Source organism: Streptopelia decaocto (genome assembly GCF_964273445.1).
Source record: "Streptopelia decaocto genome assembly, chromosome: 7".
In the NCBI taxonomy this organism is placed as follows: Eukaryota; Metazoa; Chordata; class Aves; order Columbiformes; family Columbidae; genus Streptopelia; species Streptopelia decaocto.
In genome coordinates, this window is record NC_138661.1 from 27,093,957 (window position 1) to 27,119,775 (window position 25,819).

A 25,819-nucleotide genomic window follows, 5' to 3' on the forward strand; every position below is an offset into this window, starting at 1 on the left:
ATGTGCACTACCACAAATCATTTATTTATATACTAAGTTTAAAAATACGAATATTTTATTACAAAAAGTTTATCAAACAACAGTATACATAGAGTTCATATTGTTAAAAACCAAAATGTCAATTGATACTTTATGTACATTTGATTAATAATGTCATACAATTGTAAAAAAGCATCACTCGGCAGAAACTGATTTGGCATTTGGAAAGTAGTTACCACCCTGCACTAGAAGAGACAATTAATATAGGAATAAAACATTTATATGTTACAATAAAAATAGTTATTTTCTGTGATCATTTAAAGCAAATGGATGCTTTCTTTCTCCAAGAAGAATCATCATAAGTGGAGATTAAAGTGCACATGACCAACACATTAATAATTCTTCAGCAATCCCATCTATCATTCTAGATGCTCCAAGCACATCACAGTAACATCAAGGATTTAGAACTTTTCTCCGTGGCTTGAACAGTAAGATCTAAGAAAAATTCAGATTTCTAAGCTGCATGAAATAATTTCTGGTGTACAATAAGATGAAGTAGGGTACAGAAATTCAGAAAATAGTGTTTGGTGAAAAAGTCAGTGTAAATTTTCCCAGATATATGATTTCTGGGGCAATATTTTCCTTTTGAAAAAAAAGATTCGTAGTACTTCACACAACTGTGGACCAAACAAGCAGAGCATGCGACAGTATTTACATAACCATCCCCGTTCTTTGTGGGCTACATATAACACAGGTTGGAGCAACACTGTCTATTTTATGCATAAATTTTGCTGACAATCTGGGGAAGATTTAAAAAAAAAAAAAATCACCAACAATTTGTTTACTATAGAATAGAGTCCTAAACTAGAAAAGTGCTCCTCAAAACTGTAGCTCAAAATACTGGCTTTGTCTCATTACAAGCAATATAGTAAACCTTACAAAATATAACACAGTCAGTACTAGCAGAGCTGTTGAGGGCAATAATTTTCATAAATCAGTCCACTTTGGATAAAAGAATGCTTACGCGTGTTACAATCTATTCAAAAGCAACAGCTGAACAAGCTAAATTTACATCCACAAGAGAAACATGACATCTTCACTGAAAACAAAGAGAGTTGCTGGTAATAATGGTTATCATTTTTATCACACCAACTGGTCACCAATGGAAAAATATTTTTCCTTTTTTTTTTTTTTTTCCTTTTCTCTGTCTCTTCCCCCCCACCTCCTTAAAACTATGAGTTCAGAGGCATTATACTTGAAGAGCATACTTCATATCTTAGGCACTGGACCCAAGTTAGAGGTAAAATGTCTGTCAATATGATTTAACATCCTCAGGTTTCTGAAGGCCATCCATATGAAGTTTACATACAGCACTACAAATACACATCAGATACTGCTGTAAATGTACAAGTAATACAAAACACTATTAAATACAACTTCGAACCCATGGCATATCAAGCATGGTAATACCACTCGTGTCATACCAGGTTAGCAATGGTCAGTTGTGGTTATGCTTTATTGAATATTTTCCTTTCTGTAGCTGAGAAATATACAGCTTGGACTTGCTTCCATCCGGTCTTTTAAACCAAACTTCATCATGGTTAATTGTCGTAATTATGGCGCTATAGAAAATGAGGGAAGAAAGGTCAGGGGAAGAAAAGCAAGAAGAATTTAGAAAACTTATCAGCTAATAAAAAACCCCACAGAACTGCAGCTGTATTTCTGTACAGTAAATGAAAATATATATTAGTTGTAAATGCAGGGCCAGACAGATACTGGCTCCATTGTAAGGACAGTTTTAACAGAAATCTTCAGTAACTGCATGTGTCTTTAGTGAAGGTAGTTAATTTTTCAGCCATCTATGTATTTTCTTCTCCCCTGAGAAAACCCTGAACATGTACAAACATTTTAATTGTTTAAAAGCCTGATTTACAGAATCATTCTTACATGCACTCTGTTTTTATGCTCCTTGTGGTAAGCCTTAATAAAAATACTTAACACAACCCCCTCCCTATACACACTAAGAAAAAAAAATTCAAGTAAATTTGATGACAAAAAAATGGCTCAAACCCAGAGATTAAAAAAGATCTATCACATATTGAGCATGACAAAACTCTCCAGGAAAGTCTTCAACCTTAAAAGTTGCTGAAATCTTGAAAGGTGGGAAAGTTCCACTGTATGCTTGCCCTGCTAAGCATCAGGTTTGGCTTTTGTCAGACACTGGATAATAAGATCTTTTGGCCCAGTATAACTGCTATGGTCTGCTAAACTAATTCAGAATTTTTTAAATTTTAGAAAGAATATATAGTTTATTAAATACCTTTCTGTTACAGCCCAGAACAAACACCAAAATCACCAAAATCTCTTCCCTTTCATCATGCACACAGAATAAAAGAAACAGCCAGTTTACAGTAAACTACTGCTATATGAAGTTAAATTTCTTGGGTCGCTGTGCATTTTTAACCAACACTGCACTTAGATTGATTTGCCCCATTCAGTAAAAGGTAAGATATACATTTAATTTTAAATATTGTTTTAAATCTACCCACCTTTTAGAATTTAAAAATATTAACCATACATAGAAAATACATTCGGGTATCTTAAACATTCAACCGAATTTGCACTGGAATATTTAGACCATTCCCAGGTAGACCCTTTGTTAAGAGAAGGACATACCGTAAAAAAAGTCCCAACTCTTTTCTTTCAGAGCTTTCATCAACGGAAAACAAAGTCTATCTTTAATGGTATAAAATGTTTTTTCAATTAAGTATTTTTGGGTGGACCAACAGATCAAGTTTTCAAAGCAACAAAATCCCAAGATACTCAAAAAAAAAAAAAAAACCCCAAACCAAAAACAAACAACTTACTCTAAGGCTATTCAGAAACTGGAAAGAGCTTAAATTGTTAGTGAGATCCTAACTTGATAAACATTTCATCAGCTTCAGTGAAGCCCAACCTTTACCAGCCTCTCTCAGAAGTCCAGCAGTCAATCTTCTTTGATAATGTCTGTCTTCCGTGGTGGACTAATAAATGTTACTGAGGTAGCAGTATTTCTAAATAAGCCTTATTCTTCAATGCCGTCATCCTATCACTTAACATGAATGTAAAGAGCTGCATAAACTGAGTAATCTTTACCTTGTAGGACATTCATCTTTCTTATCAATGCATATTGTCTGTCCACGTCCATACCACTCTCCATCATAATAGAGTCTTCCTTCTTCAGATCTAGCACTATGTAGATGCTTTTCTAACTTGACAGGTGCTAAAATGATCAATAAAAGTAATTTAATGTTGACGTGGCAGAACTCAGATGCTTAAATGCACTTTCATCAGGTAATTTACACAGAATACACATTTTTCCATTCTCAAAAGTAACCTCTTTTAATAATAATTGCAAGAATGCAAGAAAATTGGAAGCAAACCAACTTTTTATTTCCAGTCAGATAAATCAAAAGTTTTATTTCCATTTTCAGATAGAAACTATCTTTCCCACAGCCTTCATATCTGTGATATGAGTTTTCACAAATTGAGTAATACAATATAGAGAAGACGGCAAATGGCAGAACCCAACACCTCTTCATCAGCACATTACTACAACATGCAAGTAGTAATACATTGATAAAGAAATACACCACCTGCTTGCCTCTTCTCCCTTTGCCTCCTTACTCACTACCTCCAACTATTCGATTTTTACCTAGCATTAATATGCTGCTCTCCTCAGTGCCAAATATCAGTTACCACTCCTGTCCCTCTAGTTTTTCAGGGCTGTAGCTTGCAGTGAGTATGAGCATCCTCTAGAATGCACCCCTAAGGTCCAGCTGCTCTGTTTCCTGCCTTGCTAATATTAATTGATGTAAAACACTTTTAGAAGTCTAAATTTTTTTTAATAATTTTCTAGAATTTGAGCGTCAACACAATCACCAGCAATCAAGCTACCTGAGAGACAAAAGCTATGTCTTCCAGCTACCTCACTCCATCCTCCATCACTATATCAGGACTAAAATAAATACGATCTGCCCAGATGCAATTTGCATCATTGCACACAGCAAGTTCTGACTTGCGAAACCGGACAACGTTTACTTACGTTCTGGTTTTACTCTGTGTGGCCCCAGTGTAGCCATTGCCTTGAAACACAAAAGAAAATGAAGTTAGTCAGCAAGCATAGTCTTTTTTTTCTTAACTGCCAGCTTTAATTGTGAAGTGCTGTGCAGCGTAGCTCAGGATACTTGCTTTTACATGCAAAAACCACAATCGGAACTAATAGAAGTGTGTTCAGTGGTGACTCAATAACTAAATAAAACAGCATTTCGAGGGCGAAAAAATAATCACCTGCTTTACTAAGTTTTGATTACAAATAACTCAGGAGGGTTTTAAATTAAATTAGACCCTCAAAATTGCTGTAGTGTAATTCTGTCAAGAAAATACAAAACTACATTAACCCATTCTGAAAAACAAAATTAAGAAGCTACTCTTGATTTATAGGTTATACTCAGAAGCTCATAAATTTTGTCTCATGTGAATTCTACGCCACATGTAATATTAAAGCAGGTTTTAAAAAACCTCTAAGAACGTTTTGGGTTGTTTGTTTGCTTTTGTTTTTTTGGTTTGGTTTTGTTTTTTGTGGGTTTTTTTTTGTTTTGGTTTTTTTTGTTGTTGTTTTGTTTTTTTATTATTGCCAGAAAAGGCAAAATCTCCAGTAGATTCTGGGTTTGTTGCTGTTGTTTAAAATCACGTTACACTGCCGGAAAGGGACTGAAGCAAAGCTATTTTGTGTCTGTTCCTCTGATGCAACAGGAAAAGTCAGACAAGTCTTCACATAGGCACCACGTTTTACTTCTTGTTCAGGAAGCATGTACAAGTATAAAGCAGGATGGAAACTAACTCAAAGCCATTTCCCACCAAGTTTTTGAATTCACATAAGTAGTTCGCTGTTCCATAATCTGGAAGCTCCAGAGTACTACAGGAAATTTTCTGACTGCAGGTACAAGTCAAGGATTGCATTTCACTATAGCAAGTTACTTTAACCAAATGACAAAGATCTGAAAAAGGCACTCGGCAGTTAAAAGTTGGGTTTAGTTTTTCAAATACATCAAATGGTCAAACAAATTTATTTTCCTGTAAACCCTGATTTTCTTATAATCTGGGAAAAACATAGCTTTTCACTTTATACAATATAAAAAAAGGTATAAGGAGACATCAAAACATAGAAATCTACATAAAGCAAATTATTTACTACGTGAAAACATACCATATGATATCTGTTAAAAACATCTTAATTTAAAACAAAATCCTATCAAACTGTCCTGTCATAGTTTCTACCCAATTATGCTAGACTATGAGAAAGCAAATCCTCTTGATGCAAGCTTTAGGCTCACTTTACCATGGAAAACTACAGACTACCCATTTTAGAGATAACCTCTTCCACCACTTCATTGGACTCTGCATAATTTGTGTAGAACCAGAAAAAGTAGCAATAACGTAGCTTGAACTGGAATGATTAGCTGAGTACTGCAGAAATAAAAATCTATTTAGAGTTTTGATCATGTAAGAAAGATATTTACACGTTTTTAAGAGGCAAAAGGACTAAACAAGAATCCAAACAAAACCCGCAGCCAGTGGCATTCATCTTTTCATCTTACCTTCCTTATTGTTGTCCAGTCTTCAAGTATATCAAGGTCCTGTAACATATAAACTATATAGGGGCGTGAAACAGTTAGGGAAAACTCTTTTAAACAGCAATAATAAAAATAATGTTTGTACAAAGATATTAATAGCTCTGTTCCAGCAGTCTTTCAAACAAATAATACCTGCGTTAAGCGAAAGCTCAGCAAAAATAAATGCATCTTTGAATTATGCAACCTAGAAACAGACTTTAAAAATTATTAAAAGAGATAACTAATGGTATGTAGATATTCAGACTACTATAGTTGAACATGAAGATAAACAATTGAGATACAACCATTCCATCCCTAACAGTTCCAAAAAAACATTTTATTTGCAATACTACAAATTACAATTAAAATTCACTGCAATTTCAATACACCACCGCAAATCAACATCTACACCAGTGCCAGCTTTAACAAAATCATTATTTTTACAGTATTGTGCATCGTACTTCTTTGAGAGAAAAGTGTAGACAGCACCACATCTCTGAATGTCAAATGTCCAAAAACCAGGAAGTAGAAAAGCAAAGCCCCTTCCTTGAAGTATCAACTGTGAAGTAAAAATTGTGTATTAGAATAATAAGTGAATTTCAAAACAAAAATCCATATAGCACAGCTATTCCACTACAACAGTTTTCAGTTTGTTTCTCCCCATTTCATCTCCAAAAAACAAGTTTAGAAAAAGGTGCTATGAATGTTTAAAACCAAAATCTCCTAAAATGGATATAAGCACTTAAACTTATATTCCATTTTGAATTTTAAGAATCATTAGCCATTTTCAAATTTCTTTTAATCTAAATAGCCAAGAATTATAAATCAAAAGCCATGCAAAATTTCTAGATATTCGCTTTACACAGATCTGTACAAACGGACAAGTTCACAACTACTTCAAAATCATAAGCAAAAAGAGCAAATTAATATACTTCACAACTAAAAGGATTTTCAGCCTTATGAATTGCCCGAAATTGCTGGGGTTTTAGACCTAATGCTATGTTAGTATTTTCTGTTTGGGATGTATTACAAAATGGCAAGGTAGCTCATAACTCACTGAATCTGATCCCATTTTTATAGACAACCTGAAGACAAGGATGACTGAGAGCTAAAGGAAATATACTTTCACACAACCTGGCACTGAAATTGCTAAAAGGAGTTAGAATCACAGAATGTTAGGGATTGGAAGGGACCTCAAAAGATCATCTAGTCCAATCCCCCTGCTGGAGCAGGAACACCTAGATGAGGTCACACAGGAAGGTGTCCAGGCAGGTCTTGAATGTCTCCAGAGTAGGAGACTTCACAACCTCCCTGGGCAGCCTGTTCCAGTGTTCTGTTACCCTCACTGAGAAGAAGTTTCTCCTCAAATTTAAGTGGAACCTCTTGTGTTCCAGTTTGTACCCATTACCCCTTGTCCCATGACCGGTTGTCACTGAGAACTAATGAAGCCACTTGTACCTGCATTGGTTAGTACCATTTGGCTTCTAAGCACTAGTTAAAAACATCTCTACTAAACTCAATTTATGGCACACCCTAGTGGAAGAACAGTCATTATTAGGACAAATCATCCATCTGGGATGTGTTTCAGTGAATTAAACATGCTGAAGGAGGCTGACCCAATGATGACAGTTTTTTCAGAAACTTCTTCCTTCCCACCTTCTAATGTTGCAAAACCTTGTGAAAGCAGCAGGATCTTTTGCAGTAGCTTAGCAATAAAAAATGGCCTTTATACCATATAATGTTAATACTTACAGACTACCTAAAAGAGACCAATTTCTATGATTCTGACAAATTCTAAGACATCACACCTCTATCCTAGGAAAATATTGGGCTGGGGGTAGGAGCAGAAAGAACATTCAGTCTGCAAGGGCATCTCCTCCTTTCTCTGGAGAAAGATGACACCATCAGTTATACAAGTCAAGTAATACTTTGCAAACATAATGCCTAACTTTTTTCTGCTTTGCCTTGTAGGTCTATTTTTTGAAGAGTCAGAAAAATCAACTTACAGAAATATTATCTATATGAAACTAGTAATTAGATAAGAGAATTTTAATTTCAGTTTTCATAATGAGATGTGTCAACATGGTTTCTCTAACTAGAGTTAGAGTAACATCTGCCCTGCAAAACTAAATTTTGAGAACATATTATCCCTTCAACCTGTTATTAATGACATATGTAATAAAATAGTTATAATAGCTATAAAATAGTAGTACCAGAAAGAACAGTGATTTCTGTAAAAGGATATCTGATACAACAACAGGTTTCTTCTTATCTGGACTAAATGGATCCTTCCTTTTCTTCCTAGACTGTAGCTCATCATTCCATAATTCTGAAAAGATATAATAAGAATATGCTATGAATCAGAAACAGTTATGTTTTGCTCTTTTTACAGCAGAAAACATTTTCCAAAAACCAAAAAATAACCCATATTCTAGTGAGATCCTGTTTCTGAACAGAATTTAAGTGTTATATTATATAGTCATAGATAAATACTCTCAAAATACACAAGAGATGCTGACAATTATTAGACCAAAGTTTGGTTTAGGCTTAAACTCACTCCCCCACCCAAAGTCTACAGCTGAATGGCATTCTACTGGATAATCCAAAAGTCACCAGACGTACTGTGTACAGTCAACTAACTCATCAGGAGCTACTAGAAGTTTGGTTGTTTGGTTGTTTGTTTAAAAAAAAAAAAAAAGGCAACATCAAAAAAAAACCCCAAAAATCATGCTAACAACTTTGAATTTCCATGCACCTGAGGTAATGTCAATGCTATGTCTGTCTTCTTCAAGTCTTCTAATCTTCTCTTCTAGTTCACTCTGTACAGTATCGTACAATAAAAGCTTTTCACTCTAAAAAAAAGTAAGAAATTACACATTTTGCATGACTAAATTATATCATCTAAATGCATCTGACAGGAACTTAAAGCCTCAGCAGAAGGAAGATAAAGAGTAGCTTTAGGTGAAAATTTTTAGAAGCCATAAAGCATATGACATTTCTCTCTATCCACTTGCTTAGCATGAGATCCTTCTTAAAGACAGCACACCCACTTGGCGTAAGTGTAAGTATAGTTCTCAAATATCAGTACCAAGAATGACTAAGTATAGGAATGCATGCAGCTAGATCTCCAGAATAACTGTTTGTATTTTGATACAAACACAGTATTTTCCTTTTGGATAGCAAAGATTTATTCACAATGAATAACTGTAAAGTAGTGACCTCCATGCCCTCTTTCATTACAAATCAGAAAAGCTAATCTGAAAGGAGGCTGTAGCATGGAGAGTGTTGGTCTCTTCTCCCAAATAGCAAGTGACAGGATGAGAGGAAATGGCCTCAGATTGCTCCAGTAGAGGCTTAGATTGGATATTAGGAAAAAATTCTTTACAGAAAGGGTTGTCAGGCATTGGAACAGGCTGCCCAGCAAAGTGGTTGAGTCACCATCCCTGGAGGTGTTTAAAAGATGTTTAGATGAGGTTCTTAGGGACATGGTTTAGTACCAGTGTTAGGATAACAGTTGGACTCCATGATCTTGAGAGTTTCTTCCAATCAAAATGATACTATGATTCCATGATTCTGTGTTTTCATGGAAAGGTTTTATTAAGTTGCCTCCAATATTTATTAACCTGCAGTCATTTATAAAGAATTATCATCTATTACCACAGTATTTATAACTGTCTGTTTTCGTAGATCTGAAAAATACCTTCCCACAGAAAAAAGAATTTATGGAGCACATAAAATAACCTAGGTAGTAGTGAAAGCAAAATTGTCTACCTTAAAGCTGTAAGAAACACTTAAAACACTGCTTTAGAAAAGATATCTAGTTCCTCCTTTTAAAAGGCAATTTCTTGTCTGAATATTAAGAGATGAACATAACACATTCAATGTTAGATATATCATTAGTACCTTTCATACAGAAAAACAAACAAAAATACACTCTGATGTGAACTTTCTGCAATGTTTTGTTCAGTCTACACTCTCTTCCATCTTTTAAGTGTTTCAGAACAAGAAAATCAACTTTGTAGTAAACTGCTGTCAACTACAGTCCACCACATAGGACTGACACCAAAAATCACACGGTATCTATACAGATCAGTTGCCCTTGTAAAGGCAGTATTAAGAAACACTAAACTCTCTAAACTAGTAACTTGGAATTAAACTGTATTCCAAGCCTCAAGGAAATAAGTTTACTGTTCTTTCATAAGCTTGCACATGTCCTACAACATGCAGTAGGAAGCCTAAAGTTATTTTTCACTGAAAATCCTCTAACAACTGTGGAAAATGGAGGGCTTGGACTTACTTAAAAAAACAGCTTAAGCAGCGCAAGTCACCATGTCCAGCTATTTGCTACCACGTTTCTGCTAGAGGCTGCAGTCCCAAGAGCCTGTCTGCACCCCAACTGCTCCTGGCCCCAGCACAGCAGACTAACAGAAACTTACCTTTACCAACCTTCAAGCTAGTATGCTGGAGTGAGGCGAAACAGTTGAGGAATACACAAAAACAAAGAACCCTCTTCTACCAACTGTCATGTTTACCATTACCTTTAAGTTACAAATTATTTGAATTCCGAAGACCTCCTTTCATATATTTTTTTAATCCCTAATTATATAAAAAAACTTCCAATAAAGCTGAAAAAGGAGAAGCCTCTTACGTTACTGAAACACCAAATGAGTGTTATGCGTTCTGAGACCATTTAAAAATTCCTTTTTAAAAGGAAATAGTGTTTGTGTTTAGACATCTATTTTGCTGCAAGCACTTGGTGACAAATGAAGCATGAAAAGCTGTTACAGGCATCAGAGGCATTCTTGCTGAATGGTGATATTCCAGTGGAACAGCAATTCTACAAGCAGAATCGCTGACTTTAAAGAGTTTTACCCCCAAGAGACTCTTATTTGATGGTGAATATTTGAATCCTGAAGATTTCACAAAAAAACATAACTGCAAAACAAAGGAAAAGGACCACCTTAAAGAGGAATAATAGATAGCCAACGCAAATCATTCAATCACGGATTCTGTCCAACCTTGGGATCACAGGAAGCGAACACAGTCAATAATGAGTAGTCCCTCATTACACCCTGTTCTTTCTCAAGGCATCAAGAAAATGGGACATTTTTCTAAAAGTACTTGTGCACATTCTTGCTTTATTGTAGGAGCCATGGACTTCAGGAATACAGTGAACCACTCAGAAGCTAAAACACACTTAAGCAACTGTAGCGGGTGGCTGAGGAAGACTATAATGTAAACCTCAGGATCTAAGCAGTTGTTACAGCACCAAACACACAGGTACTTGAGTATTTGTACTACACTAGCCATCATTTAGATGCTTAAACAGGAATGTTTACGTTCAAGGAGAGAAAGGTATTTTTCCTGTAACTGCTTTTGAAATCACAACTCTTATCAACAGCTGTCCAAGACATTTTAAAAAAGACATTATTATTGTTGTTAATGTTATTATTAAAATGTAAGGTGCTTTTTGCTACATTTATAGCATATATTTTAGTTACTGTTCTTGGTAATCTTTTTATAACAAAGGTAAAAAATCATGTGGGAATCTATTAATAAGAACCTGAGAACGGAAAAAAAGAAACACTAGCTATATGCAAAGCCAAACTAATATAAAGCTAAGTTTATATGCTTTGAACAACCTCTTACATGGGCTTAAATATCACAAGAAAACTGCATTAAAAGAGAAAAATAACAGCAATAAAAAAATATATGCACTGAACTTGGAAAGCATGACACACGGTAAAGATAGATGAGATTAGTTATCAATGTAAAATAGCTGGCACAACCTCACAGTGCTGTCGAGAGGCTTGAATTTCACATTCATACTTGTTCTTCACAGATTCCAGACAAAGCTCTCTGTAGATACCTGTAATCAGACAAATTACAGCAATATTACTTTCTTTAGGTAATACCTGATTTCAGAATTCTCTTTTAAGATTGCCTGCAAGTCCCAAAATACAAACATACTGGAAAATACAAATATATTATATTAGGTACTTGCAGCGGCTGGCAACTTTACAAAGTAAACAAAAACAAACACAAAAACAAACAAAAACAACCCACACAACAAACCCACAAAGAACAAGTAATCCCTTAATTCTTTGAATATCTGAAGAAAAATAAATGCTATTTTCACTTTTTTCCCCTATCGGTCAAAAAATTATACCAGTTGTCACACTAAGTTTACAAAATAGGTCTGTTTCCTACTTCTGATCAAACTACCCTAGATATCCTCAGTCTTCAAATACATGAAGTACAAAACAGCTTCTTCTATTTTCTAATTAGTTTTAAATAACGTTTGAAGGAGTTAAATAGCTAGAAAACTGAATGAAAGCACAAGCTTTCACAAATTAATATTTGGAATAAGGCTTACTTTATAATGCATGACTGTGGCAGTTGCACAAACCCCTGAGATCCTGAGCCTTCAATGAGGCAGTTGATAGCTCTTTAGCAGCTTTTGTGCCCTACTGTGACTGTCCCCAGTACACACCCAAGGTGCTGACAAGTCACATCCTCCCCTACCCTAGGGCAGGGTGACTTCACCTTCACCTGGCTGGTGGGGCAGGAGGGGTGGGACCCTCAGTCGACTGACAGGGTCCTTAACAAAGGAGGTGCCCAGAGAAGCTGCGAAGCTTCTGGACCACGTCGGAATGACCACGGCCAGATCTGACCACGCTATGAAACAGGGTCCCTGCTGAAGACCCACTTGGAGCGGTCTTCTCAGAGGAGTGAGTCTGTGAACTGGAGCCCTCCCCTTAGAGTGGGACACCATCTAAGGAGACTTCCTGGGACTGAGAGAACCTCACCTACTCGTTGGGGTGAGTGGTTATTTATTTTGACCTTAATGAATCACACCAATTAACAAGACCATTTCATTCTTAGTTCTAGTCACTTTGCGATACAAAGGATAGTGCTTCTGAGTATTAGAAGCATTTCTTCTACATTTCTGAAAATGTGTCTACTAAAGCTGAAAGCTCTCTGAAATGTACTATTTGGCAAGCATAGATTGAACTTGATTTAATATATTAAATGCATTCAACACAAAAAAATTGTTCCAGATTACCATCTAGAGGATTTAAGTTTGCACACACACTGGTGGTTCTCTAGTAACTGAAGAACTGCCCAAAACAACTTCCCTTAGAATGCAGTTGACTATGAATTCATACAGTACAAGAGGAACAACACCGTTACCACCAATTCGTCTGAAAAGCAAACGGCAAAGTATTATGTCAATCATCTTTCCTCTCTGAAGTAACTTTTGATCTAGAATTCAAAATGTTCTTTTCTTATATCACTATGTTACGTTGGGTTTTTGTTGGTTTGGGTTTTGTTTGAATATTTATGGATGACTGGCATATCTAGGTCAACCAATCACAGCTTATTTGCCTGAAATAAGCATTTTAGGTATGAATACTTCTAGAAGAAACAATTGTATTCCTGACTTGCTGAAAAAGTCAAGATCCACGTTTTGTGTGAATAGTGCTATAGTGGTCAGTGCCTTAGAAAGAATCAAAAGACAAGTTTCTTTTCTAACGCACATGCAATTATATCCATAGTTTGGCTAAACATAGTTCAGCTTTTGTTGTTGTTTGTTTGGGTTTTGATTTTTGTTTGTTTTTTCCTCACCCCTTCCCTCTCAGGTAAAGTGGCTCCTTAGGGGCTACCTGCTGGAGCTCAAGTCCTGCTACTACCCACTTCTGTCAAGGCTCTCAAACAGAGCAAATGAGCTTGTTCTGCAGTTTCTTGTTTTCTTTCTAACAATTTTATCATTCTCCTTCAGTTGAGGGGAAAAAAAAAAAACCACAAACAAACAAAAAAAACCCAAACCACAACAACCAAAAAAACCCAACACAACCACAATCCTGATTTCTAGTCTCGACTTCAAGGAAACTTGTATTTTTTACCCTGGGCTCTTTCTACACTGAAACATAGATCTCCAGTGCTGATGAAGACAAATCAGCAGAACTGGTAATATTCTGACTATCCATGCCCACCTACATGAAAGTACTGACAGACAGCTACATTTAGAACTGAAAATCAAAAACCCGGATTAAGGTTGCTTTCATATCAAACCTTCTGCAGGTTCACCTGTGAAGCCCAAGTGGACTATTTTGGACTAGCCAAGTAAATTTGGGTTAAGATCTGAAAACCCAGAAAATTCTGGCTCACAAGCTGAGGAAAAGTGTCATGGAGAAGACTAGGAGGAAGAAAAATGCAACAGACCAAAAGATTTCAAATTCTCTTCATAGCCAGAACTCCAAAGTACCAACGAAGACATACTGAGTAGCACTGAAAGTTAGCGCTAGTTTTATGAAAACCATTTTCCAGGTTGCTGGCACCATGCTTCTGCTGAATTTGTTAAAGACATTGACATAGCTTCTCTGGCTGAAGAGATCACAACTGTCTGCCTTTTGGCGCTCTGACAGCCTGTGTTAGGTAACACCTTGACAGCTGAATTACTCCTACAGAAGTCAAGCCGTAACACAAAAAGAATCTACAAAAGGGAAATACAGAACATTGTCTTCCTATAATACTACCACATTCCATATGACTACACGGTTGCATCACAGAAGAAGATAAAAGTTCTTGTCTGCTGCTTCTGTGAGCATACAAGTCTATCTGACCATTAGTTTTAATAATTAAAAAGCAGCTTAGATAAAAGCTGCGAAGGACAAGAGTTTTCCTCCTTCCCCATATGGAACAGGAGGATGGGAGCAGAGGAGTAGAAAATATATAGACTAGAAGAGCAGGAAAAACATGACCATCTAAGATGATCTGGCAGACACTTCAAGAGATAGCACCTATATATTTCTTCATTTCAACAGTGACCACTGCACAGACTTGATCCCAAATCTTCTGACTAATAAAAACCATGATTTTAATTCAGTAATTTTGTGCTTACTACACAAAGACAGGCAGCCATTAAATGAAACATTTAAAAGGCATATTAATATTTTAGTGTGATGTATCAGGCAACCTGTACAAAGAGGTAAACAAGCTATTCATTTTGACTTGAAAAATATTTTACATTTAAAACCATGCCACAGTATTTCTAACTTTAAAACATGCTCCTTTAACAATTCTAAGGGGAAAGAAAAAAAAAAAAACACCCACAAAACACATAGCAATTTTATACTGTTGAAACAGCAATACTCATTTTACGTGCCTACCTGCCACCTTGGTGCGGATTTGCATATTCTCTTGTAAAGCTGCCAATGGTTCTAAATATTCAGGTGCTTTTCCAGCTATGACCTCTTGTAGTTTTGCATCCACCTGGCTCAATCTTTCTTTGTAAAGTCTTAAAATAACAGAAATTAAAAAAAAAGTCTTTTATTTAAAAGCAAACACAAGTTAGAAGAAATATTTTCAAAAGAACTATTTCTGCATCTCTGTGTTAATGCCATGGAACATCCACTAAAGCAAAGTTAAGATTTGTTACCATTTGAATTTTCCAATACATATTTTATTTTTGAACAATATTCCTCCTGTCTATTAAGCCTTTCTGGAAAAAACATGCAGACAATCAGAAGTGTGGAAAGTAAAGATAAAATTACATGTATCTCCATATCTAAGGAAGAAAGAAAAAAAAAATCACACAGCTGTTAATAGGATTAAGACGGAGTAAGTGGTGAATCAATATGGAATATGGCAGGAAAGGGTGCTACAATACATAAGAATAATATGGCTTATATCATGGCAGAGAAAGATAGACATTTTGTGGACAGGAACACACATTCACTTTCACGTTCATATATCTGCTCCCACCATATCATAAACCAAGGAAAAAGATAGGCAGGCTCTTATTGAAGCAACCCTCATTTCATCCCCTGTGAGCATTCACACACTGCATACTATCACAAATATCGTGGGATAATTTGTAATTGATATCTTCCATTCCTGCCAAAAGGAAATGTATTTAAAATCTTTTCATTTTATCTAAAATTCATTCCTTCTGTAAAAGCTAATATTAACTGGCAGACAAGGTGAAGAAATCTGCTTGCCTTTTGAAACATTTAATGTAAAATCAATGACAAGCATTTCAATCACGATAAAGCTCCACTCTTTGTAACGGATAACTTAAATATAGTGCCGGTTCATAATTTTATCTTAATTACAAGTCCATAGTTCAGGCACAGGTACCTAACCAAGCAACAGTCAGTGAACACCTCCTCCTTCTTACCTGTGAACTGTAAGAGTACGATACACTCAATCTGTCCTGTAGTCAACTGACATGGCCTGCAGCTGGTCAAAAAACAATTTGCTGGGCTAAATCTTCAATGAGCATGCTATGCACATAGTGCTTAACATAAGAGCTACAACAGAATTATTTAGCTGAAACATAAGCACAGGTGTAAAGCACACATGAACAGGTGGGTCCGAAAGATCTGATCACACAGCACCAAGCTACATCAGAGCAGCAGTTACGGACTGGGTACTGCAAGCACTTGGTACCATGCAGCAGCTGATGAACTAAAACTGCTTATCCAGTGACTAAACATCTCATTCTTTAGGAATCTTCTTCTTCTTTCCAAATTTTACCACCTCCCTACTCACAGCTGCTCCTCTCTATAATCCTTTTTCCATCATTCTATTGCTCGTTTCCCACTATTCCCACCTTCGCAGTTCTTCCAGTCCCTACAATGACCCAAATCTCTCTCAAAAAAAGTCTACTCAACACCACCTTCCTCCACAGCCTTACCACCTCCCTAAACCCCCTGAATGACTTGTTTCATTCCTCCCAAGACCACCTTCCACAGAATCACAGAATGTTAGGGATTCCTTCACATCCACTCCTTAAAGATTTGTTGCCATGAACTGTTTTCAGTCATCATCCCAGCTAGTCAACAGAAAGATGAGTAGGACTGAACTCAAAAGCTGCCAGTTTTCCAACCACCAACGCAGTCAGTACCAACTGGCTCCAATGCTCATCAGTTGGCTCCATTTCCCAGCTTGCTCCATGCCCAGGACAAAGAAGACCAAGGCAAACAGTTTTCTCCAGGCACTGCAGCAAGAAATTGCTCGTTGGGCCATTCTTTCTGGACCCTATTAGACAGAATTCACATTATCCTGGTACACGAAGCAAGTCAGATGTCTCAGTTTTCTAGCAGAAAGAACTACTTCACAATGTAAACATGCATCTGGAACGTAACAACAACTGAATAGATTTTCAATCATCTAGCTTGTCTGGGCACATGTGAAAAAAGTCAAACTTAAAACACATACAAAAGACCGGCTCTAATGCAAATGAGATTCACTTTTGAATAACTGTGGCTATTAATTTTGTCTCTTCTACTTACTAGGTCTCTACTACTGATGTAGATTTATGGCAACTACAGACAGCTAGCAGTATTTTCATATTTTTTTAGTATTGGTATCTGGTTTGCAGTAACCACAAGAAACTTTCATTGGTAACAACTATAAAAGCTGCTGTGATATCCTGCATTAAAACCTTGATTTCTTACTTAGCAAAGACAGTGCTTGAGTGCATGAGAAGGATCCTGAGTAAATAAAAAAAAAAAACCACAAGTTTCCCTAAAACCACAATTGCTTGATTCTGCTAAGAATTTTGATGCAACAGACCCACAACAGCCCTTCATATCAATAACACTTCAAAACCAGAAAATTAATAAATCAAGAGATAAATAAAAGTATTCTGGAACAACTGCCTGCAAATAATTTCAAAATTCCCAATCCATATTCTCCTCCAAAAGCAGCATTCAGCTATATGAAAGACAAGAAAAACCAGCTGCACAAAATGTTCTCATGAAATGGATCTTCAAATGAAGCACATAAAACATTAAAATACTTACTGATCTTTAAGGTCTGTAAATTGTTTTTCAAGATTGGACATTTCATCTAAACACTCCATTCTTCTTCTTTCACAGTCCTCATCATCCATTTCTAAGAATAAAAAAAGGTAATTTATTTTGAACAATGCAATGTACAACCAAATAAACTGGATATTTTGTTTCTAATTAATTTGAAGCAAGGCAAAATTTTAGCCATGAATAGAATATCCACTATAATATATATTATATATATTATAATATATATTATATTTTATATATATTATAGCAGAATAAGATAAATCAATTGCCATATATACTACAAAGAAATTTAGATCTAATTCTAGAAGAAACCCCATAAACAGTAATTTCTCTTCCTCAAAACAGGAAAAAAAAATCACTGTAAGACTTCAAGAGGTTAAATTTCATGACTGATAATACAAAGTGTACTTACAAATATGTAAAACAGAAAAACTAAACATTGTCTATCACAGCAGAGGAAAGGCACCATTAAGCATGAAGAGTTATTAACTACCATTGAAAATGCACATGTCTCCAGAGCAACCCCTGGAAAGCAATCACTCTTCAATGTTATATTTGTCATATATAATTCAAGGTTTTGTTTTATTAATATCCATTTAAAAGAAAAAAAAAAGTAACACTTGGTTTTGAGAACAGGTTTCATCCTGTTCTATTGGAAGAGTTCTTTGAATCTGAAATATTAATGTAGAAATATCTGTAGTTCATCTTAATGACCACTTAAAATGACTATTTCTACTGAAACACTTCTCAACATGCAAAGTCTAGAATTTTGTAGAAACTTGATTTTATATAGTTTAATGCAGCACGAGTAATGAACTTTCCACAGTTTTTGTTTTAATTTATATTCCTGATTTATTTCTTAATTTATAATAAATACCCACTTGCTGGCCAAAAATTTTGCCACTTGCCATTGAGACACTCGATGTCACTAAACATCAGTTGTTAACTCCACTGCCTCCTCTTAGGGTAGGAAACAGAAAAACTAAGCTACAAAATTCTTGATTCTTTCCCATCCTTCCCAAAAGAAAAAAAAAAAAAAAAACCAACAAAAAAAAGAAAATAAAGAGGTTTTGTCAAGTCATATTCAGAAGACAGAGGTGTCCTAAAATGGCTTTACAGCAGCAGCAGTTCCAGGAATTAGCTCTCTACAGTTACGGTGGAACTGACCAGTTACCACCCAGTAGGAGAAGACATGCAGAAGAAGGGATGGCCACGCAGTCAACTGGGGCTGAACCAGCACAAGCAGGCACGTGTTCAAGAGAAAGGGCTGTCTTAAGGAGGCTGTACCCATCTGAGTAGTTACTTGGCTACAAAATATTCTAACTCTTGCAGAAAGGCAAAGGAGGGTCTGGAACCAAGCAGAGACAGTCTAGGCTCGTTCTCCTAGGCCATGAACAACTCTGAGCCTTTTGTTTCTTCCTCATTCACATTTTTCCAACAGAGACATTCAACTGCTTTATGCTGTCTCCTATACCAACTGCAGGAAGCAGTGCACAAGTCTCATCCTTATTATTTTGCAAAAGAGTACCACAATTTGCAAAGGTGACAAGGTGAAAGAAGTAGCTTCAGGGGCAGCATAGCTACTTCGGAAGATTTGATGAACTCACATCTTCCACTCAGACAGACCTCTCAATGTACGTAGTTTTCTGCACATCACCACAAGCTTTTAAGTCTAAAAACTACACTTGCCCTCTCTCTCTGGATAGGAAAACCAGCAGGCAGTGGAGCGGCATTAATCTGTATGACAATGATACACACAAGTCCCAGTCAAAGACCTACTGCAGTTTGTCACATTACAGTTAGTATGAGCAAAGAAAAGATGGTGTGAACAAAGTTTTAAAACATGATATAACCTAAAGTATTTGAAAGCAGTTTGAGAACATTTAAAGGTAGAACTTAAATCAGTTGAATGCTTAGCACACTGTGAAGGGTTGGGGAACAGAGCATCAGGCTGTTAAGAGAGACTATTTTATTTTAAAATATTGTTCTCAAAATAAGCCATATCCTGAATCCCAGAAAAAGACTGAAAATCCGACTAAAGAGGGAAGTTTTATTTGGCTGTCCAATGTAATACTCGAGCCAAAACTGATTGGGCAACTTTTAACTTGACCAGATTTAAGGAATGTGGCACTCATATTACTCAAAGAGTTGTCTAAAGCTTTTCCATGCTACAAAAATCAAGCTTCTTTAAAAGTTGAAGGCACCTCCCTGTGATGCCAGACAGGAAAAAGCACTGGGATTCTGACAGTTCTTCCTCTTCATTCTCAAACTCAAATAGGTGTTTCAGATGTGTTCAGCTTTGCTTTTGGTGCTAAGTATGTTTTAGTAAGGAACTCACTCAGAAGCTTTTCCTTAAAATAACATGGATTTTATTGTTTGTGTATGTTTAGGGACTAGAAATAAAATAAAATAAAATACATTAGAACTGTAACCCTGGGTGAGGATCCATGCAACACCCACTGCTGGAGGGGAAGGTGACTTCCATTTTAAACTTGCTTTGCAAGTAGACTATGATGCGTTGGTATCTGAGAGCCCAGCTGACTCTCATGTAGATACTGAAATAACACATCACTCTCTCCAGTCTCCCCTCAGCTATGCATACACTCAAAAGTCTTTGACTTTCTCCCTGGAAGTCTATGTTCTCCCTATCATTCATGCTGAATAGCAATTCAGATGCTAAGTCACTCTTCAATTGTTTCGTATTATTCTGCCTCCAGTAAGATTCATAAAATGATGAAGACTTGTGGAGTCCAGATGTATCTGTACTTCCCCGGTTATGGAACTTCTTCCCCGTGGCCTTAAACAACATACAGATTGGAGAATATGCAGTGCTGAAAAATGGAAGTGTTTTAGTTTCAAATCTCGTCACTTTTCAGTTGAAAAATTACATCATTGGAGGTGGAAGATTCCTCTTTTTATATTAAAACACTTGCTAACAGGCCCATCCTGTCTCAACACTTCAGATTTCCGATAAAGTTTCATGCTGCACAAAGTATTTAGACACTTTCAAAATCACGGTCATTCTTTTCCTACTATATTCAAGTAGTCCAACTCAGTAACTAGAGCAGCCTGGTTTAAAGACAAAAAATCCCATGGTACTTAAAATGTAACAGCACCTAAAATAGCTTTTTTTAATAAGTTGTAGCCTATATAAAGTGCTATTAAAAAATGGCCAAATTCTCATCTGGGATGGTGAGCATAGCTTGTGGCTTTTTTATTCATCCCGAACATGCTATTATATATCCTGGTCAATAAAAACCTCTCTACTAAATACACAGTGCCAAAAGGAACAAGAGAGAAATAGTGCCAGCTCTCAAGAGCAAGTTATACTTCTAACTGCACCTTCTGTATTCTTAGGCATCTGCTGGGGAAAAAAAAAAAAAAAAAGGCTGAATGCAAGTAAAGCAAACGACAAATTTCACAACAACAAAAAAAACCCTTTCCTTCGACATTTTTTTTTCTTATTATTACTAATTTTAATTAAGACTTATTTCTTGCAGTGCTAATCATTTTACCTCTGTAAGAGCAATATGCTTCCATGGAGTACGTTCATATTTGTCAAGACACTGAGACAAGCATGTAATTTCCTGTAACCATTGCTTTTTAAGTGCTCCCTTAAAAGCATCTCTCTGTAGAACGCAGTAGAAATTATCTGGAGAGCTTCTGGTATTGTTTTACTCTTCTTAAGAAACATTCACAGACTACATTCACTTAAAACACAATTCCTCCTTCCATCCCCCCAGAAGCCCTGAAGAAATGAGACAAGGGCAAGACAACAGAATGATTTGCCTTCAATAAAAATCAACTAAAGTGTCTTTGAGGACATGTAAAATTCAAATTTTGCTTTAAAAATATCAGTTAGCACAACTACAAACAGGAGCAAAGGCAAGTTTTGAAAAATAGCAAACTTCTCAAAGCTGGAACTAACAGAGACAACTCTCTCTTCATCAGAGTTGGGGAGTTGGAGGAGGGAAAAAGTTTATATCTATTACACCAAGATCCCTTTTTCACAGAGGAAACGACTTTTTTTTTTAGACATACAGATTAGCTAGAGTAAGAGACTAAGAAAGGGCATTCCTAGATGATATCTAGCTACAATACAAACTGGAAGGCTAAGATGGGCTAAGTAGTGGTTATTGCTGCAGTGCTGCTCCTAGACCTTCATAACCCTGTGCTGCCCAACAAGCCTGTATACTCCTCCTTTACATCTTTCCAAGGAAAACAGGGAGACCGTAACAAACTTCATATATCAAAACTTCTTGAAAAGCTGTCTCCCTGAATTTCTTATCCAAAAGACAGTATTCACTTTTTAGTCCATGTACAATTCTGATAATAAAAAAATTGAATCATGCTTTTGTAAGTCACATCTGAAAGGAACAGAGTAGGTTGCTGTGCAAACAAGGACATAATCAGATATGCTTTTCCAATTTAAAACATTATTACCTCTAGCTGCTTGCCCTGGTACCCCCACTCAAGTTCACCTTTTTTCCAACGTAACCAGAAGCACACATGGATGCTGCCTAGTTTAGGTTTCATCAGAACAACCCAAGGCAGTTTAAGCACATTTTTCTGGCTTTGTTTTCCAGTGGAATCGCTTTGAGAGAACAGGGTTAAGGAAAGACCAATCAGCGTTCCTCAGTGGATCTATAATTGTATCACTAAACTCTCCACCTATAACAGCCCAACTGTTTATAAAAAGCTGTGCACACATTCAAGTTTCAGTCCAGGTCAACTTGCAGCAGTTTTGGCAAACATGGCCCAAGTTCTTTTCCTATCAAGTTAAACCTAAAGCTTTGCTCTAGGTCCCTTTCAAATGTGTTCCAACATCTATGGGGAACACAAGGGTTTGAAACAATGATTTGTCCTTCAGGCAGCTTCCAACCAAACCTATTCAGTTCAGGTTACATAGTCCCAAAGAAACCCTAACTACTTTGAAGATGTAGGGGCCTCAGCACTATCTACTCAGAACCACTTATTCTCTATTCTCATTTTGCCAAATCAGTTGCTAATACAGACACAAATATAATCACTATGTTTATAATCATTTTGCTGACTCTTTCAAGCCCATACCTGTATATGGTCCACAGTTCACTGACTGAAGAGATCTCCTGTGTAGCATTGCATTAGACAAGACAAGCAAGATCCTCCATCATATAAGGGAGCAGTTCAGAAGTAAAGAACTCCCAGCTCGCAAAGAGCTTTTGTCTAAAGCCATGCAAATCATTAGTCCCAAATTCACAAAAATGTGTAGGTGTCCAGTTAACTGATTTAAGTTGCAGGCATTTATACATTCTCACAAAATTGCAATTTAAGACTTCTGCTGCTGTTGAGCTGCAGTCTATTTAACCACTGTTTTACACAGTCCCCAGTGCCTCCCATTTATATATCAGACTCTCCAGAGACATTTTCAATAGCTACCTTTTTAATAGGTTCTTTTTTCTGTCAGCTTAGAATACAAAGGTCCAACAAGCATTGAAGACAGTGCAAAAAAAGGGGATAGGAAAGCACAGCGTACCAGGAAGGGTGGGTAAAGATGAGAGGCAGGACAGTGGCAGCCAGCAATCCAATCCAGGTGAGCAGCAGCCACAGACCAGCAGACTAACTTGTAAAATGTGGTTCAACCAGCAAAACTTGCCAGCTCAAAGGCATGGGGAGATATGGAAGTAGGGGGAAAACCCAAACAATCAAAAAAACCCACCACAATAACACAAGAAGCTCTGTACAAACCAAGGGTAGATTACTTGGATTTGTGGATTAACCAAGGCCTCTACTCGACTCAACTGCAGAGTATTATAATAACTTAGATCAAGGTATAAGAGAATGACTAGACTCCCAGCATGGCTGATACATTTTCGCAGCACCAGCAGAGTCTTCTTCTGCAGGGTTATCTTGGCTGTTTCTGTACCACACCTGTGAAGCTCCAACACCTTGCTAGGCCATGCACAGCCCAAGCAAGGGCAAGATCCTTGAGTGCACATGGAACCACAATGGGAGGGCTTTTGCTGAACTGCAGTCAGTGTGAATATAAAAGCCATAGGATTTAATATTCGACATCACCCAAATCTTTTAACACCAAAAATGAAAAATTAACTGTACATTGAGGACTTTAACACACAAATAAATCAATCACAAGCCAACATATGTAAAAATGTAACTTCACAGCTGCCTACTTTGCCTCGTTCATGGCGTCCCACTCCTTCCACTGTGCCAGGCCTGGCACTCATGCCACAACTCAATGTGCTAGTAAAAGAATGGGACAGCATCCCAGCAGACCACTCTAAATCACTTAAGCTGCCAGAAAACCACATCAGGACCACAGTTAGCACTGAACACAACTACTGTTTTTCAGTTAGCCCTTCTAGCCACAAAGATCCTGCTTATGGAACTTATTCATAGAGCCCCAATGATTCCAGAGTAGCAATGTATGCATCTGATGATGAGTACATTCCTAGTAAGTGACCATTTTATAACTTACTCTTTGTAATAACAAGAGAAGTTTAAACAGATAATAACCTCCTTCTAATGCAGTGGAAACTGAGCACAGAAAAAGCTGGATTTCACCTACTAACATAATTCAAATCTACAGTCCAGAGGAAGCTATAGAAAAAGGTTGGGACCTTCAAGAGAGCTGAGGTTGAAATGCTTTGCAAAAGAGACCAATGGTACTGACAGGGCTTCCAATGCCCCCTCAAAGACAGGCCTCAAAACATCCAATTGAAATTCACGATTTTGCATACGAGGGAATATATACGTATATATATGTACACACGTATGCCTGCATTTTGTGTGGATACCTGCAGACGTATGTATATATGTACAGTCAAGCTTTTAGGCGCGACCTGAGCGAGCACCCCCTCCCCGCAAGCCCTGCGCTCAAGCCGAGCAGGGCACAACCCACAGCACGCACAGGGAGAGAGGCCCGGCCCTCCAAGCCCGGGCGCCAGCCGGTTCCGGAGCCGGCGGCTCAGGGCGAAGCGGAGCTACCGTGCCCATGCGCCCCACCACGTCCCTCCCCCCGGCCGGGGGCCCGCAGAGGAGCCGCCAAGCCTAGGCCGGGCCGGAGCGGCGGGGGGGCGGGGTCACGGCGGGGGTGGGCACCGGCAGCCACCGGAGCCGAGGGCAGCAGGGCCAATGTCTCCCCCGGGGCTGCGCGCCGGGCTCTGAGGGAACCGCCGCGGCTCCCCCTCAGAAGCGCTGCTCCGCGGGCGGCGGCGCTACCTGAGCTGTCCCCCTCCTCGGACACGGACGAGCTCTCGGTCTCCTCCTCCTCCGAGCTGCTGCCCTCATTCTCCCCGTAGTCCACCTCCATCTCATCGTGGTTGTTCTCCTTCTTCTCCCGGGAATGGACCGGCATCGTCCCTGTTGCTGCTGCCCTGGGACAGCCCTTCCCGCCGCCGCTCCGCCGCTGCCGCCGGCCCCTGCGCCCCGCCCCTCCCCGCCTGCGCAGCCTGCTCCACCCGGCGTGCTCCGCGCCCTCCCATTGGCCGAGCCCCGCCAGCGGCCGACGTTCGCCGGCGCGCAGGGCATTCTGGGAGTTGTCGTCCGCCGGGAGCGGGGCGGGGGCAGGAGGGGGCGCGGCTCCGCGGCCGCGGGCACTTGCGAGGCGGCAGGCGGGCGGCGAGGGTTTCCCGCGCCCGCTGCCCCGTCCTGGGGCGCTCCCAGAATTGCTTGTCGCTGAGAGGCTCTATGGAGGTCAGGCAGAGCTAGGAGCGCTTCGCACCTGCAGGTGGCCCAGGCGACGGAGCAGGCCTGCGGGACCGGGGGTTCGACCGTTGCCGTTCCCCGACGGAGCAGCGCAGGGAGGACGCGGGGCCTCCTGTCTGCCCGCGCCGCCCGCCTGGTGACCCCCCAACCACACTGCTGCCCAGGACTTTTGCATCGTGGCAAGGTGTCCCGTGTGGCTCACCGCCTCCCCGTGGGCTCCAGGGCACTGAGGTCCCCATGAATAGCAACCTACCCACCAGAACCTCTTTCTTCCTCACTTTTGAGTTCTGTGCTACACTTCACATTAAATCAGACTTAACTTGGTCCCCTAAAGCTGACAGCAACCACTGAAAGCAGACATGAGAAGGGAATCAACGGGTGTGCTGCAATTTGTGCAGGGCTGGGGTGGGTTTTTTGGCTTTGAGTGTCAGTACTTGTCTGTTCGTCTGCCAGTTGCCATTACTTGTGCCTTTTAAGACGTACTGAATAGACATGGTGCTTCCTAGAGCAAACTGACCCAACCGTTCCCTTGCCATCAGGGACTGATTAGCTTCACTTATGGACATATGCATGCGCAGGAAAGTCTGGCAGGGCTCCTCAAGAGTCATGAAATGCACAGTCAGCTGTGGCCTGCAGCTCAGCATGGGCAGG

The 25,819-nt window shown here is 38.5% G+C and overlaps 1 protein-coding gene across 2 annotated transcripts; it reads right to left on the reverse strand.

Moving 5' to 3' along the window:
• On the reverse strand, positions 1 to 24,883 carry BRMS1L (BRMS1 like transcriptional repressor). Of its 2 annotated transcripts, XM_082058511.1 has the most exons (10): positions 24,683 to 24,883; positions 17,447 to 17,537; positions 14,807 to 14,934; positions 11,423 to 11,502; positions 8,389 to 8,485; positions 7,879 to 7,962; positions 5,619 to 5,683; positions 4,064 to 4,103; positions 3,115 to 3,241; positions 1 to 1,601 (listed from the first exon to the last, which is right to left on the reverse strand). In XM_082058511.1, exons 1-10 carry the CDS (start codon positions 24,816 to 24,818, stop codon positions 1,478 to 1,480), a joined length of 972 nt encoding a protein of 323 aa, XP_081914637.1. In that variant the 5' UTR covers positions 24,819 to 24,883; the 3' UTR covers positions 1 to 1,477. The 2 variants fall into 2 exon arrangements, with proteins under 2 accessions (XP_081914637.1, XP_081914638.1); XM_082058512.1 differs by lacking the exons at positions 1 to 1,601; positions 3,115 to 3,241; positions 4,064 to 4,103; positions 5,619 to 5,683 and adding an exon at positions 5,757 to 6,192 and having other exon boundaries at positions 7,847 to 7,962.
• Positions 24,884 to 25,819: the final 936 nt, after the last annotated feature.

What these genes read in the sequence shown, in the direction of transcription:
- BRMS1L (XM_082058511.1), bottom strand. Translation starts at nt 24,818, where the DNA reads ATGCCGGTCCATTCCCGGGAGAAGAAGGAGAACAACCACGATGAGATG. An exon ending in CGAGGAGGGGGACAGCTCAG is followed by an intron (nt 17,538 to 24,682) that starts GTAGCGCCGCCG and finishes TTTTATTCTTAG; the next exon opens with AAATGGATGATGAGGACTGT. An exon ending in TTTACAGACCTTAAAGATCA is followed by an intron (nt 14,935 to 17,446) that starts GTAAGTATTTTA and finishes TGTTATTTTAAG; the next exon opens with ACTTTACAAAGAAAGATTGA.